This window comes from Crocodylus siamensis, chromosome 6, assembly GCF_052110815.1.
Source record: "Crocodylus siamensis isolate JL-2025a chromosome 6, ASM5211081v1, whole genome shotgun sequence".
Taxonomy (NCBI): domain Eukaryota; kingdom Metazoa; phylum Chordata; order Crocodylia; family Crocodylidae; genus Crocodylus; species Crocodylus siamensis.
This window is the reverse complement of record NC_143400.1, coordinates 98749848-98762391: the sequence shown is the minus strand read 5'-3', so window position 1 is coordinate 98762391 and position 12544 is coordinate 98749848. Positions and strand designations below refer to the sequence as shown.

General features: G+C 43.0%; 1 protein-coding gene across 13 annotated transcripts in view; it reads right to left on the bottom strand.

The window, feature by feature from the left end:
- Positions 1 to 12544, bottom strand: part of DLG1 (discs large MAGUK scaffold protein 1) — a 313387-nt gene that overhangs the window by 114787 nt on the left and 186056 nt on the right. For 7 of the 13 annotated variants that reach the window (XM_090054470.1, XM_090054472.1, XM_090054467.1 and 4 more), the window contains 4 exons: positions 6035 to 6085; positions 4955 to 5079; positions 2322 to 2491; positions 1437 to 1573 (listed from right to left, as the gene is read on the bottom strand). In XM_090054470.1, coding sequence (XP_089910596.1) covers positions 1437 to 1573; positions 2322 to 2491; positions 4955 to 5079; positions 6035 to 6085 — 483 coding nt within the window. Of the gene's footprint in view, positions 1 to 1436; positions 1577 to 2321; positions 2492 to 4954; positions 5080 to 6034; positions 6086 to 12544 lie in introns of all 13 variants that reach the window. The other 6 variants (XM_090054468.1, XM_090054469.1, XM_090054460.1 and 3 more) reach the window with 1 other exon arrangement.

Sequence of the window (12544 nt, the reverse complement as noted above, 5' to 3'; positions counted from 1 at the left end):
ATCCCACTCTGCACAAGTACTTTCAGAACAGTACTGGGCAAGATTTTTCCCTAGTATTGGTTACAGAGATGCTAATAATTGCTCCATAATTGCTGTTATGGAGTAAGGCACCACATGGTATGAGCTGGAGTGTAACAGTCTGACAATGAGAACTAGGATTAGAATGTAAAGCTCTTGATTCCTAGCTGCATTATCAGATGATGAAAGCACGCTGGCCACACTACAGGGTTACTAGCGAGACCTGGTGCAAATAAAAACTATTTTTCTTCATTATCCTGCAGTCACAGTATAAAGCATTTGCTTCAAGGAAAAAAATACTAAGGATTTGCAAGGCGCTCTGAAAACCAAGTTAGATGCACCTAAGTCTCTAGGCCAGTCATTCCCTAGCTACTGATACGCATGTAGGCATTTTTAGGTCAGCAGCAACTCAGTCTTACCAAAGCTTGTGTTAAAATGTCAGAACCACCCTGTGTCCCGAAAAACCTAATAACAGACCCCAGTGATGAAGCACAAGGACTCCTACAGGACACGCACAGAATTTTAAGTGAAACCTTAGAGCCAGCTTGCAAATTCAGAAAATTACTGAATGCACGTGTTTTAAGTGTGAGGAATGTATTACTTGAATGCAGTCAAAGACATGCCTGGTAGGCTTATCTGGCAACCAGGAAACTGGCCAACGTGCCAAGTAGCCAGCGATTCTGGCAACCTCACTGCCTGGCTGGCAATCACAGCCTAGCTGCTGGCATCGGGAAAGGTCCTGCTGCCTTGGGGAGCTCCAGATGCAATGGCTTTTGCCAAAGGTCTTCTCCAGTGGAGGCCAAACCCAGCCCTTCTGTCTTCAACACAGGTTTCCTAAGTGGGCTCAACCTATAGCACAGCACTCAAGGATCCTGAGACTCAGAGACCCCTGGAACAGCAGAACCTTGCCCCTTGATTCCCAATGGAGTTGCGCAGGTAGGACTGTACTGTGCAACAGGCTCTGCTTCACCTACAGCCCAGAGAAGGTGTTAAGTGCTGTAAGCAGCTGTCAGACAGCTGCTGAGTTGATTAATTGCTTCTGCCAGGACTCTTGAATGACAGTGCAGCCAGACTTAATCAGGTGCTAACAGAGAAGCAGACATGGCAGGTGCTCCAAAACAAAATAGTGGCCACCCTTGATTCATCATAAGCAGCACCTTCATATAGAAATTAACAGGAGTTGACAAGTGGCTGGTGCCATTTGCACAATATAAAAGGCTGGCCGTGTTATCTGCTGCCAATTTAAAGTGACTTGCATGAAATACAGTTCTTGATTAAAAATTAGGTTTGTGTTAATTTTAACAATGTGTGTAATGCATCTCTATTTCCTGGGTGCTGGACACTAGCTATATTTTACCATTACTTGACATGTACTTTTAAAATGCAGGTGCAGAAGGGAAAGGGCAACCTTTACTTACCGCTAGAAGCTTATCTCCAATCTGAAGTTTGCCATCTTTATGTGCTGCACCTCCTTCAATAATTTTAGTTACATAGATGCTGTTGTCTCCAGGAATATGCTGGTTTCCAACACCACCAGCTATACTGAACCCAAGACCTGCTTGAAAATAAAATTCTTTTTCCAGAAAACCTTTAAAACTTTTAACATTGTGTGCTAATCACAACACAAAAGTTGCAACCATTTTTGAAAGATATGCATAGCTCAGCTACAGTACTTTTAATTCAACCCACCTCTTCCACTTTAAAGAGCTTTTTTAGCATTTTTTAAAATTTCCAAATATTGAAACAAAAGCAGAAAAGTCTCTGTAAATAGATTTCATATGAAAAGTTTAGTCCAGTACTATGACTGATGTATTACTCTTGAAAGTAACTATACTATTAAGGTAATAATTTAACTTTAATTAAGCAAGGTCTGTCTTAATAGCATTTAAAATATACCTGTCTTTTGTGTTACTGTTTGTTGCTGTTAAACTATGAGGGACACACTGTACCACAGTAATTAGGTGTCTCAGGGTGATTCTATATCACCCCGCTGAAGTCCCTGAAAAACTTAAAATAGAAGGTAAGCGGGCCCTGCTCTTCCTTGCTGCAATTTTTTGTGACTGTCTTAGGGCAAAGCAGACAGCATATGGCAAAAATGGGTGCAATTATTCATTTTCAGGGACTTAGGATGCAACAGGACTGCAATTAGGCATCTAACAGAGAATACGAGCCAACCCTGAGTGTTCAATTAAGAACCTAGCCTTCACTGTTGTGCCCACTACTTAATTTTGGAAAAAAAATGACTAGAACCTCTTGGCACCTTTATCTTTTTTGGAAGAAAATAGATTGATACTTCCACATACCTTTGGGACCTTTCACAAGCTTTATCTCCACTATTTTTTCTGTAACTGGTTTTCTTCTTTTGACATACAATCGTACAATGGACCCTGCCTCCTTTAAAGCTTCAACCGCTTTGCTGTGTGTCACATCACGAACATCCACTTCATTTACTCGTAATATACAATCATTAACCCTGAGAACAACAAGTCTTGCATTTAACAGAGGTATTATATACAGTGAACTAAACATAGCAGTGGTCCAGTATCTTCTGAACTGGATGACACTATGAATTAACACAATGGAGGTACAATGCATAACGTATTTTTGAAAAATATATGGAGCATTTATATTCTTTAATAACAAATCTTACTGGAAATGCAACCTGCAAGATAATTAAGAGTGAAAAGACCATTTAATGGAAGAATATTTTGTTTATAACTAATAACCAATCTTGTGAAAAAATTAGATTAATAAATATTTTAATGTTTTAATTCGTATGTTAGGCATTCTGTGATATTCTGTAATACTGCAGTCAGAATGTAAGACAAATTTTTTTTTTTTTACAAAAACTTAACATCAGTAATGGAATTACCATCCACATGGGATGCACAGACTGAGATGCAGCTTGTTTTAACCTGTTACTTTCACAAATGTAACCTCTGCTCTGCTATGAAATCCTGCCGTACTCCTGGCAAACTGATTATAAAACTGCTGGCCTTCCACTCATTTAATGTGATGCTGATGCTACCCCAGCTGATGTGCTTGGCCTGACTGCCAGCAAGTAATGCTAGCGACGTACTTAGTACATGAAAAAAAATTAAAAACATCAGGCCTGACATGTTTGCTATCCATCATCCTGCATGGGTTTCAGTCCTCCATCTGCCTGCACTGTAGCTTTTTCAGCCAACTCTCTCAAGGAATACTTTCATCTGAAATAAAACCTGAGTTCAGGCGCAATGCAGCTGAGGGACTGGAGTTAGCAACAAGCGTGACTTCCTCCTCCACAGAACCAAAGCTCAGAGATGCTCAAGGCCTGTGCCAGGAGATCTGCTTCACTGCCTCAGAATCAGAGAGTGCGGTCTGCAAGCCCTTCATGCTGGGGGAGAGGGAAGGGAAAAGAAAATGACAGTTGGTCCATTCCCCTTGAGGATGCCCAGTCAAACCCGGCCAGGGCTGAGAACCTGTCCGATAGCAGTGATAAACTTTAAATAAGTGCCTGCATACTAGAGGTGCACCAATATATTGATTCATATCACATCGGCACTGATAAAAGCAAAGTTACATTATTGGCAATTGGCTTTTTTTGGCTGATGTAGTTGATAATGTTGCCAATAAATGCTGCGTGAATGTGTGCAGCCATGCAGCTTGGAGAGCAGCGTCTGGTTGGTAAGTCTGTGGGGGAAAAGGGAAGGGGGGAGGGAAGGGGTGTGGAGGGCAAATCGAGGCCCCCACAGTGAGGGAGTTGGTCTTGGTGCTAGGGCAGGTGACAGAACTGTGAATGGCTCATCTGGGGGCATGGGGGCGGGCTGTGGCTCTTGCTGCTGGTGCACCCCAGGGGAGGCACAGGGCACGGGCCGGCTGCCACTGTAAGCTGGGGCTGGGGGGGCAGAAGGCGCTTCCCAGCAAAAGGGCTGGGCTGGGGCTATGCATGAGGCAGGCAGTGGTAGTGCTGGAAGGGGGAGTTTGGGGGTGGCTATGGCGAATGCTGGGGTTGCCATAGCCCATCCAAACAGCCCCCCCCCAGCACCGCTGGCCTAAGCGCAGCCCCAGCTCAGCCCCTGCACTGGGAAAAAGGTGGCGCCGCTCCAGGTCCCAGCCCACAGCAGCAGCCCACCCTCTCCCCACGCACAAATGAAAGGTCATATGCCCCCCTGTGCCTTCCCCAGGGTGTGCCAGCAGCAGGAGCCACCCCTACCCCATCCCCCCAGACAAACCACTGCCCTTGCCTCTGTCCTGCATGCCACCCCCCAGCCTTCCTGCACGGCTAGGTACAGCCTGCCCCTTCTCCCTCCCCACTCCCTCCCTCACCATAGGGGTCTTGATGGCTCGTAAATGGCTTCTCCCCACAGACTTAACAGCCAGATGCTGCTCTCCAAGGTGTTGGGAGATGCTGCACATCGGCAACTGGATTGATATTGGCTGATATGGCTCATTAATAATCTGCCATCGGTATCAGCCCAAAAAATCTTTATCGGTGCACCCCTAACATACTGTTACCGACCCTTCTGCATTAAGGAAGCTAGAACTATTGGCAAAGCATGTTTACACAACACAACTGAGTCAACTGAATTCAAAGATGGAGAATTTGAACTGGGGTCAAATGACCTTGCTGGGGTTGTTTGACACCAGTACTCTTTCCTGCCATGGCAGGAGGTCAGACTTGATGATCTGCTCAGGTCCCTTCCAACCCTACTAACTATGAAACTATGAACTTCATTCAAAATTAAAAATGTATACATGTCAAGGCACTTGGTTTAAATGCATGGTTTATATTATACACAAAATACATTTTGCAAAAATAGTGCAGTACAGTTTTTAAGTTCTACACAACTAAAAGACATAGAAATTTTAAAAATGTTTTGCTTACTGCCATTAAAAGGGAATGAAAATTCAGCAGCCTGTTTTTTGTTTTGTTTTGTTTTTACAGTTAACATACCGTAATCTTCCATCCTGGGCAGCTGCACCCCCAGCTATGATTTTTGTAATGAAAATACTTGAGTCATCTCCAATGTGCGGGTTGTCCGTACCGCCTGCAATGCTGAAGCCAAGCCCTGAATTTCCCTGGGGGAGGTGGGAGGGAAAGAAAATTTTAGTTTTGGAGAAGAGTTCCTGCCATACTGTAAAATAGAACTTGGTTTATTAGTGTAGGAACAAGTCAGACTGTGCCAGTGTCCTTGTTTACAACAACTAACCAATGAGAGCTACAGATAGCACCGTCTTGCCCCAGCGCTGACCAACTGATGAGGATATTTACACGAGTAGCACGTGGCACTCGCGAAGCATTGCATGCACACATTTTCCAGCTCCCCGAACACCAGCACTTCATTAAATTCTGGATTCGCCAGTTCAACACTGTGAGCCTCCCAGCCAGCAAAGAGCGCACTGCTGCTACCTAAGGCCCAGTCTGGACTTACTGCGTCATTCACAAATAGGCAGCACTCTCCTTTGTTAATGCTATGGCATTAAGTAAAATGCTGATTTATGGAAGAAAACTGGAATTTATAAGGAAGACAAGCAAACTTTTTTTGTAACCGAAGAAAGCTCACAGGGTAACAAAATCTAGGAACCCCAAGCATGAAAATTGCGTACACATTGCTCTAATAGAAAAAACTCATATCTGCATACTTTTGCTCTAACACCAACATGTATGGATCCATCAGAGCAATGAGCATAGCAACTGTACTGCCCTCGTTACGTTTGAGGTTTCTGGATGTTTGTTATGTACCTGAATTCTCCACAATACTCAACTGGCACCAGGAATTTCGAAAACAAACTATAATAAAATAAATGATAAATGATGCATCTAATAACAAACTAAGAAGAACAATAAAGCAATTTCTTGTGTGACTGTTTACACAGAAACTGATATTATAATCACAAGGCTAATATTGCAATATATATATTGGAATATATAATATATTGAAATATTACCCTTATGATTGTAATATCAGTCTCAGCTATACATAACCACAGTATGAAACCTCTTGCTAAATAAAGTTTATGGAAGCATATTTACCCTTTCAAGCGTGATTTCTTCATATTCATAATCCGCATCTGTGCCATTGACCTAAATAAAGAGGGGAAAAAAGTTCTGTAGAGTTCGTGTAATACAAAAAACTTGGTATCCTTATGCTGTGCTCCTCTCTCTTCAAAGGTAAAGGAAATTGTCACCTATGCTTGGAATAAGCCCTTTATTCCCGGTCCCCTCTGTTCTAACCATGAGGCAATGTATAATAAATCCACTTGAAGTTTAATATTAGGGAAGACTGGTTTAGCTTTAATACAGCCATTTCCATATGCAAATTAAATGAAGGATTTAACTTGCATACGGAAGATTATTATTGTAATCTTCTTTTATGACTCAACAAAAAAAAAGACTTTCTAGACATGTACCAATTTACATGTTAAATCTGAAGAGAGGCTAAAATCATAATTCTAGCAATTGTACTTATTCCTGCTAAGCAGTAGGAGAAAAATGGCTAATAAAAAATAATCTGTTTAAACTTTTATTGAACATTCACATAGTTGCTATAGTCTATAAAGCCTCAATAAAAAATAAGAAAAAGCAAGACTGAAGATACTATATGGTAAATTACAGTCTAAATACTACTTCAAAGTTTATTACAGAATTTGGTGCAATATATTTCTTCTTCAGAAAATCAACTGTGGTTACCGAGACAACTCCCCAGCCTCAAGGTCAGAAAGAATTTTCATTCTCAAATCTCAATGCCGCCTAAAACTCCAGTGATTTTTTGATCAATAATAGAATCTCGAAATGTCTTGTTCAGATGCAAATAGCAAAACTCAGACGAGGATAAATTTAACTTAGATAAGGAAATGGAATTTATATTAAGATGGTGGTCAACCGATAAGAGAGAAAGTTTAGAACTGGAAGTCTTTCCCTCTAAACATAGCTGGGGTAGCAAGTATATCATTTCAATGCAGGAGAGAATAACTTCTTTGGTTTCTGATCCTTTATTTCAAGTGTTGGATGATCACTGCAGGGACCAAACCAGGAAAGCCAAGGCTGCAACTGAACTCCAACTAGCTTCAGGCATCAAGGACAACAAAAAGTCCTTTTTCAGATATGTGGGGAGCCGGAGGAAAAGCAAGGGCGATGTTGGACCCCTGCTAAACCAGATGGGGCAACTGACAACTGACGCCCAGGAAAAAGCCAACCTATTAAATAGGTACTTTGCGTCAGTCTTTCATCAGTCACACGGGATGCCCATGCCTGCTATGGGACAGGGAGATCCGGGTGATGGGGATCCCCTACCCTCCATCAATGCTGACCTCGTGAAGGAACACCTTGAGAAGCTGGATACCTTCAAGTCAGCCGGCCCTGACAATCTGCACCCCAGGGTACTCAAGGAGCTGGCGAGCGTCATAGCCCAGCCCCTGGCACGGGTCTTTGAAAACTCCTGGCGCTCTGGTGTAGTGCCTGAGACTGGAAGAAGGCCAATGTGGTGCTGATCTTCAAGAAAGGGAGGAGAGTGGATCCGGCTAACTATAGGCCCATTAGCCTGACTTCTATCCTGGGGAAGATCTTAGAAAAGTTTATTAAGGAGGCCATCCTTGATGGACTGGCCCAGGCTAACATCCTAAGGGATAGCCAGCACGGGTTTGTTGCGGGTAGGTCTTGTTTGACCAATCTCATATCCTTCTATGACCAGGTGACCTATCACCTGGACAAGGAAGAAGAGATTGATGTCATATATCTTGACTTCAAAAAAGCTTTTGATCTGGTATCCCATGATCACCTCTTGGCCAAACTGCCCAGTTGTGGCCTTGGCTCCACCACGATCCGCTGGCTGGGAAATTGGCTTCGTGGTCAGACCCAGAGGGTTGTGATTGATGGCAGTCACTCATCATGGTGCCCTGTGACCAGTGGGGTCCCTCAAGGCTCTGTCCTGGGACCCATACTGTTCAACATCTTCATTAACGATGTGGACATTGGAGTCAGGAGTGGACTGGCCAAGTTCGCCGATGACACCAAACTTTGGGGCAAAGCATCGACGCCAGAAGACAGGCGGGTGATCCAGGCTGACCTGGACAAGCTCAGCAAATGGGCAGACGAGAACCTCATGGTGTTTAACACCGATAAACGCAAGGTTCTCCACCTTGGGAGGAAAAACCTGCAGCATCCTTATAGGCTCGGCAGTGCTACGTTGGTTAGCACTACAGAAGAAAGAGACTTGGGGGTCATCATTGACCACAAGATGAACACGAGCCTGCAATGCGATGCTGCGGCTAGTAAAGCGACCAAAATGCTGGCTTGCATCCATAGATGCTTCTCGAGCAAATCCCGGGACGTCATTCTCCCCTCGTACTCGGCCTTGGTGAGGCCGCAGTGGGAGTACTGCGTCCAGTTTTGGGCTCCACAATTCAAAAAGGATGTGGAGAAGCTTGAGAGAGTCCAGAGGAGAGCCACGTGCATGATCAGAGGTCAGGAAAACAGACCTTACGATGACAGGCTGAGAGCCACGGGACTCTTTAGCCTGGAAAAGCGTAGGCTCGGGGGTGATCTGATGGCCACCTATAAGTTTATCGGGGTGACCACCAGGATCTGGGGGAACGTCTGTTCACCAGAGCGCCCCAAGGGATGACGAGGTCGAACGGTCACAAACTCCTGCAAGACCGTTTCAGGCTGGACATAAGGAAGAATTTCTTTCCTGTCCGAGCCCCCGAGGTCTGGAACAGTCTGCCAGCGGAGGTGGTTCAAGCGCCTACATTGAACACCTTCAAGAGTAAATTGGATGCTTATCTTGCTGGGATCCTATGACCCCAGCTGACTTCCTGCTCTTTGGGCAGGGGGCTGGACTCCATGATCTCCCGAGGTCCCTTCCAGCCCTGATGTCTATGAAATCTATGAAACAGTCAAGGAAACAAAAAAGTCCACACAGATGTTGTACCTGCACTGTGCCATACCAATTTCACAATCTTTAATATCCATTAAGCTTCTATACGCTCCAGTCTTAGGCACTGCTGCAAATTAATTTAAACATAATAAGCACATGCAGATAGTTTCAGATAGCGTGAAAGAAAGTCTGCATATCCATGCAATTTCCTGGAAAGGTGCAATGCATTTACAAAACTCTTCTTACTTCTATCTGCAAACTACTGTATAGATGTATAATTTTAGTCTGTTCAGCTGAAAATTGATACTGTATAATTTTTAGTCCTTCAACTGAAAATGGATACTGTATTTTTAATGTGATATTCTTCCATAAAAAAAGAAAAGGTCTTGACCTCATGAATACATGAAACTTTATCTCTTCACAAGCCAGCATCATAGAGGCTGCTACATCTGAGATTAGTTTTATGTTAACTTAGTCCTTAAGCTATTAGCTACCAAAAGGACAGCATGTGGTAACTGAAACAGTCATCTAGCGTTACAGCACTTGAAAATGATTCATGATGACTGATCAGCACACTTCTTTAGTGTAGTGAGAACACTTCACCATTTTACTATTCAAAACCCTCAGGTGACAGACTCTAGGGAACCTGCAAAAAGAAACCGAACAGAATATTTTATCTGAATTAAGAAAGAAACAGGCTATTTCAATTTTAAATTAGAAAAAGCTGAAGCAAGATAGATGTGATGCTGCTTATGCCCATTTTGTCCCAGCTCAGTTTTCCATTTCCTTCTAACATTTTTTAAAAATTTGCCTTTGAGCTTATTTGTATCCAAGGGAGCCAGCCAAACAACTCCCTTAGGTTGCAAAGGCATCTGTGCATGACGCTGAAATAAGTACACAGGTTTACGTTACGTATTCCAAGCCTTGTATTGACCTGCAGTTCACTAAACCAAGGCTGATTTGTGGGTGGTTTTGCAGGGAGAGCAATGAAGGATCCATGAGATGCCTACTACTGGTTCCAGTGTTAGGACTTTGTGCTCTTCTAGGATTGCGAGGACCTGTGAACAGTCTAGCTAGCTGGCAGAACCTTTTTGCTTTTACTGCTGGTGAAAGGGTCTGTACTCCAAGCAATTCATTCAAGCTACTTCTGCTGCTATGCCAATGGTTTTCAGAACAGCATGCAATTCATTTTTTTTTTTTAGGCAGTGGCAACTCAAAGGTTTCCATTTCCTTGAATGTTTATGATGCCCCATGTTGGCCCAATACTTATTTTCTTGACTTGTTTTTCGACTCAAAGTGAAATATTTTTTTACTGGACCAACTCTGCAGATGGGAAAGAGGTGACCTGAAGAATAGCATTGTGTGCCTAAAACATTGCCTGACTTCCTGAACTGTGTTGTTGGACCAAAAAAAAAAAAAAAAGAGAGATGTTAAACAAATCCTGCTTCTCATTTATTCTGTAGACCAGTGGTTTTCAAGCTTTTTTCATTTGCAAACTCCTAAAAAAAATTCAAACAGAGGTACGGACCCCTTTGGAAATTTCAAAGTGAGGTGCAGACCCCTCTGAATTGTATGTGTGGGTATTCGCTTACTTTTGATTGGTCATAGCCATCTCATGTGGACCCCTTAGACAGTGTGCAAGCCCCCAGGGGTGCAAACCGCAGCTGGAAAACACCTGCCGGAGCCCATTACAGCTACAACGCTACAATCACTATTTTAGAACACGACTCAGTCTTGATCCAATTGCCTGTCCATAGTTGAATTTGTACATTAATTTTTTATGATTGCTAGCTCAGTAGTTAATAAGTTTTTCGTTGATTCATGATGCAGTTACCTCAAGGATCAGATTTTACACTATACATGAACCTAACACTTTCATTACCTTTGTAACTATGAGCCAACATGCATATTCCTTTACTCTTTCTCCTATAATTACATGGGAAGAGAAGGTTAGATTACCGCTAGGTATTGGTTGGGTTTTTATACTCCTTGCCAGTTGTTAATTTGCCCTTTGGCTCCATTAGAAATTAGAAAACAGGATAGAGCTATTACCCACTGTCCTCCAGGTGCCCCTGTCAGGGATCTACTGACATGTGAGCACCTGCTTTCCAGTCACATTCCTCTTGTCTGTCTTCACTAGCAATACAGATTATCTCACACATCTGAGAAGTCTGTATTACTTCTCAGGCTTTACTTATTTTCTTTGGGGGACATGGCCGTTCCCTTGCATGGAACTTTTACCCAGTTTATAATTATTACCAGGAACGTTTGGCCTGAGGCAATATTATTCCTAGCTTTTGGCCTCATTTATGGTCCAAATCTCCAACAACATTTTAATTTTCCATTTTCTTTTGTAATCTATTAATTCCTAACTCACCTTTCTTTTTCCACCAAAATCCCCTAAGTATTGAGTTGATTAAATCCAGAGTGAATTAAGTGTAAACCAGTGGTTCCCAACCTTCACTAACCCACAGGCAACACCATTAATCAGGTAACAAACACATCACGGGCAATAGTGTGACTTTACTTTCCTGATCAATCTCGGTTTTAAAAATGTTAAGTTCTTGTGTCTGCAGCAATGTTGCAACGCCCATGGGCTGTATCATTTGTCAGACCCACTAAGCTTAAGTAAGATCAAAGCTTTTAAAGCCTAGGGAGCTGAGCACAGATCCAACTTTTACAGAGCTCAGAACTCATTAAGGACAGATACTCGTACAAAGTTTCCACTGGCTTAGGACAGGGCATCCAAGCCAGCTCTAGCCCATGCAGCAGTTTTTGCTGCCCAGTGAACTTCAAGAGGGGCCATGAACTTGGGGCGAGGCTAGCAAGGGAGAACCTGCCACTGACCTGGCACCCCAATAGGAATATACACTGGCAGCAGGGAGGGTACGTGATGGCTTTGTTAACCCCTGCACCATTGCCCCACAGTCGCTGCTGCCATTCACCCCATTGCTGAGTCTGAATCCAGCCCAAGAAGCCCCAGGCAACCTGGATCTGGGTCACAAGGAGCCCCATGGTCCAGGTCCAGGTCAGGGACACAGGATAGTTCAACACCCCTGGCCTAGAGTACATAACATAAATTGTGATGGCTTTTATATAAACATATACATATGTATCTATGAAGTCCGGACAGTCGTAGGAATTTGTACCATAATGGTTTGTGCGACACCAAATCAAGGTGCATTTACATTTAAAATAATTTATTACCATATATATTGTTGCAAGCAAGATGCTTCTTTAAAATAAAACCCCAGCTGCTAGAAATTGTACTGTACTTTATATGCAACAAATATGGTAATAACAGTCCTGTCGGCTGTGGAGCAGCCTCTACTCCCTCGCTGCTGCTACTCAGTTACTCGCTGCAAGGAGAATCTTTTTCTCTTCATTCCACCTTTCCTTAATCAAGCGTACATGACATGTCAGGGCATGTTCTATGCAACAAAATATGGTATGCACACAAACTGATGGGTGTCATGGACTGTTTTAATAAATATAGTCACTAAAATTATAATTCTATGCTCCCAAAATAGAGAACACCTGCCTGGAAAAGGGCACTACAATATTTTGCCTGTGCAACTAATAAAAAGCCATTTTATAAATAGTTTAAGTGTAAATATTCATTACAGAGCCTTAGCATTCAGGGTGGAAACTACCTGCATTGAATGATC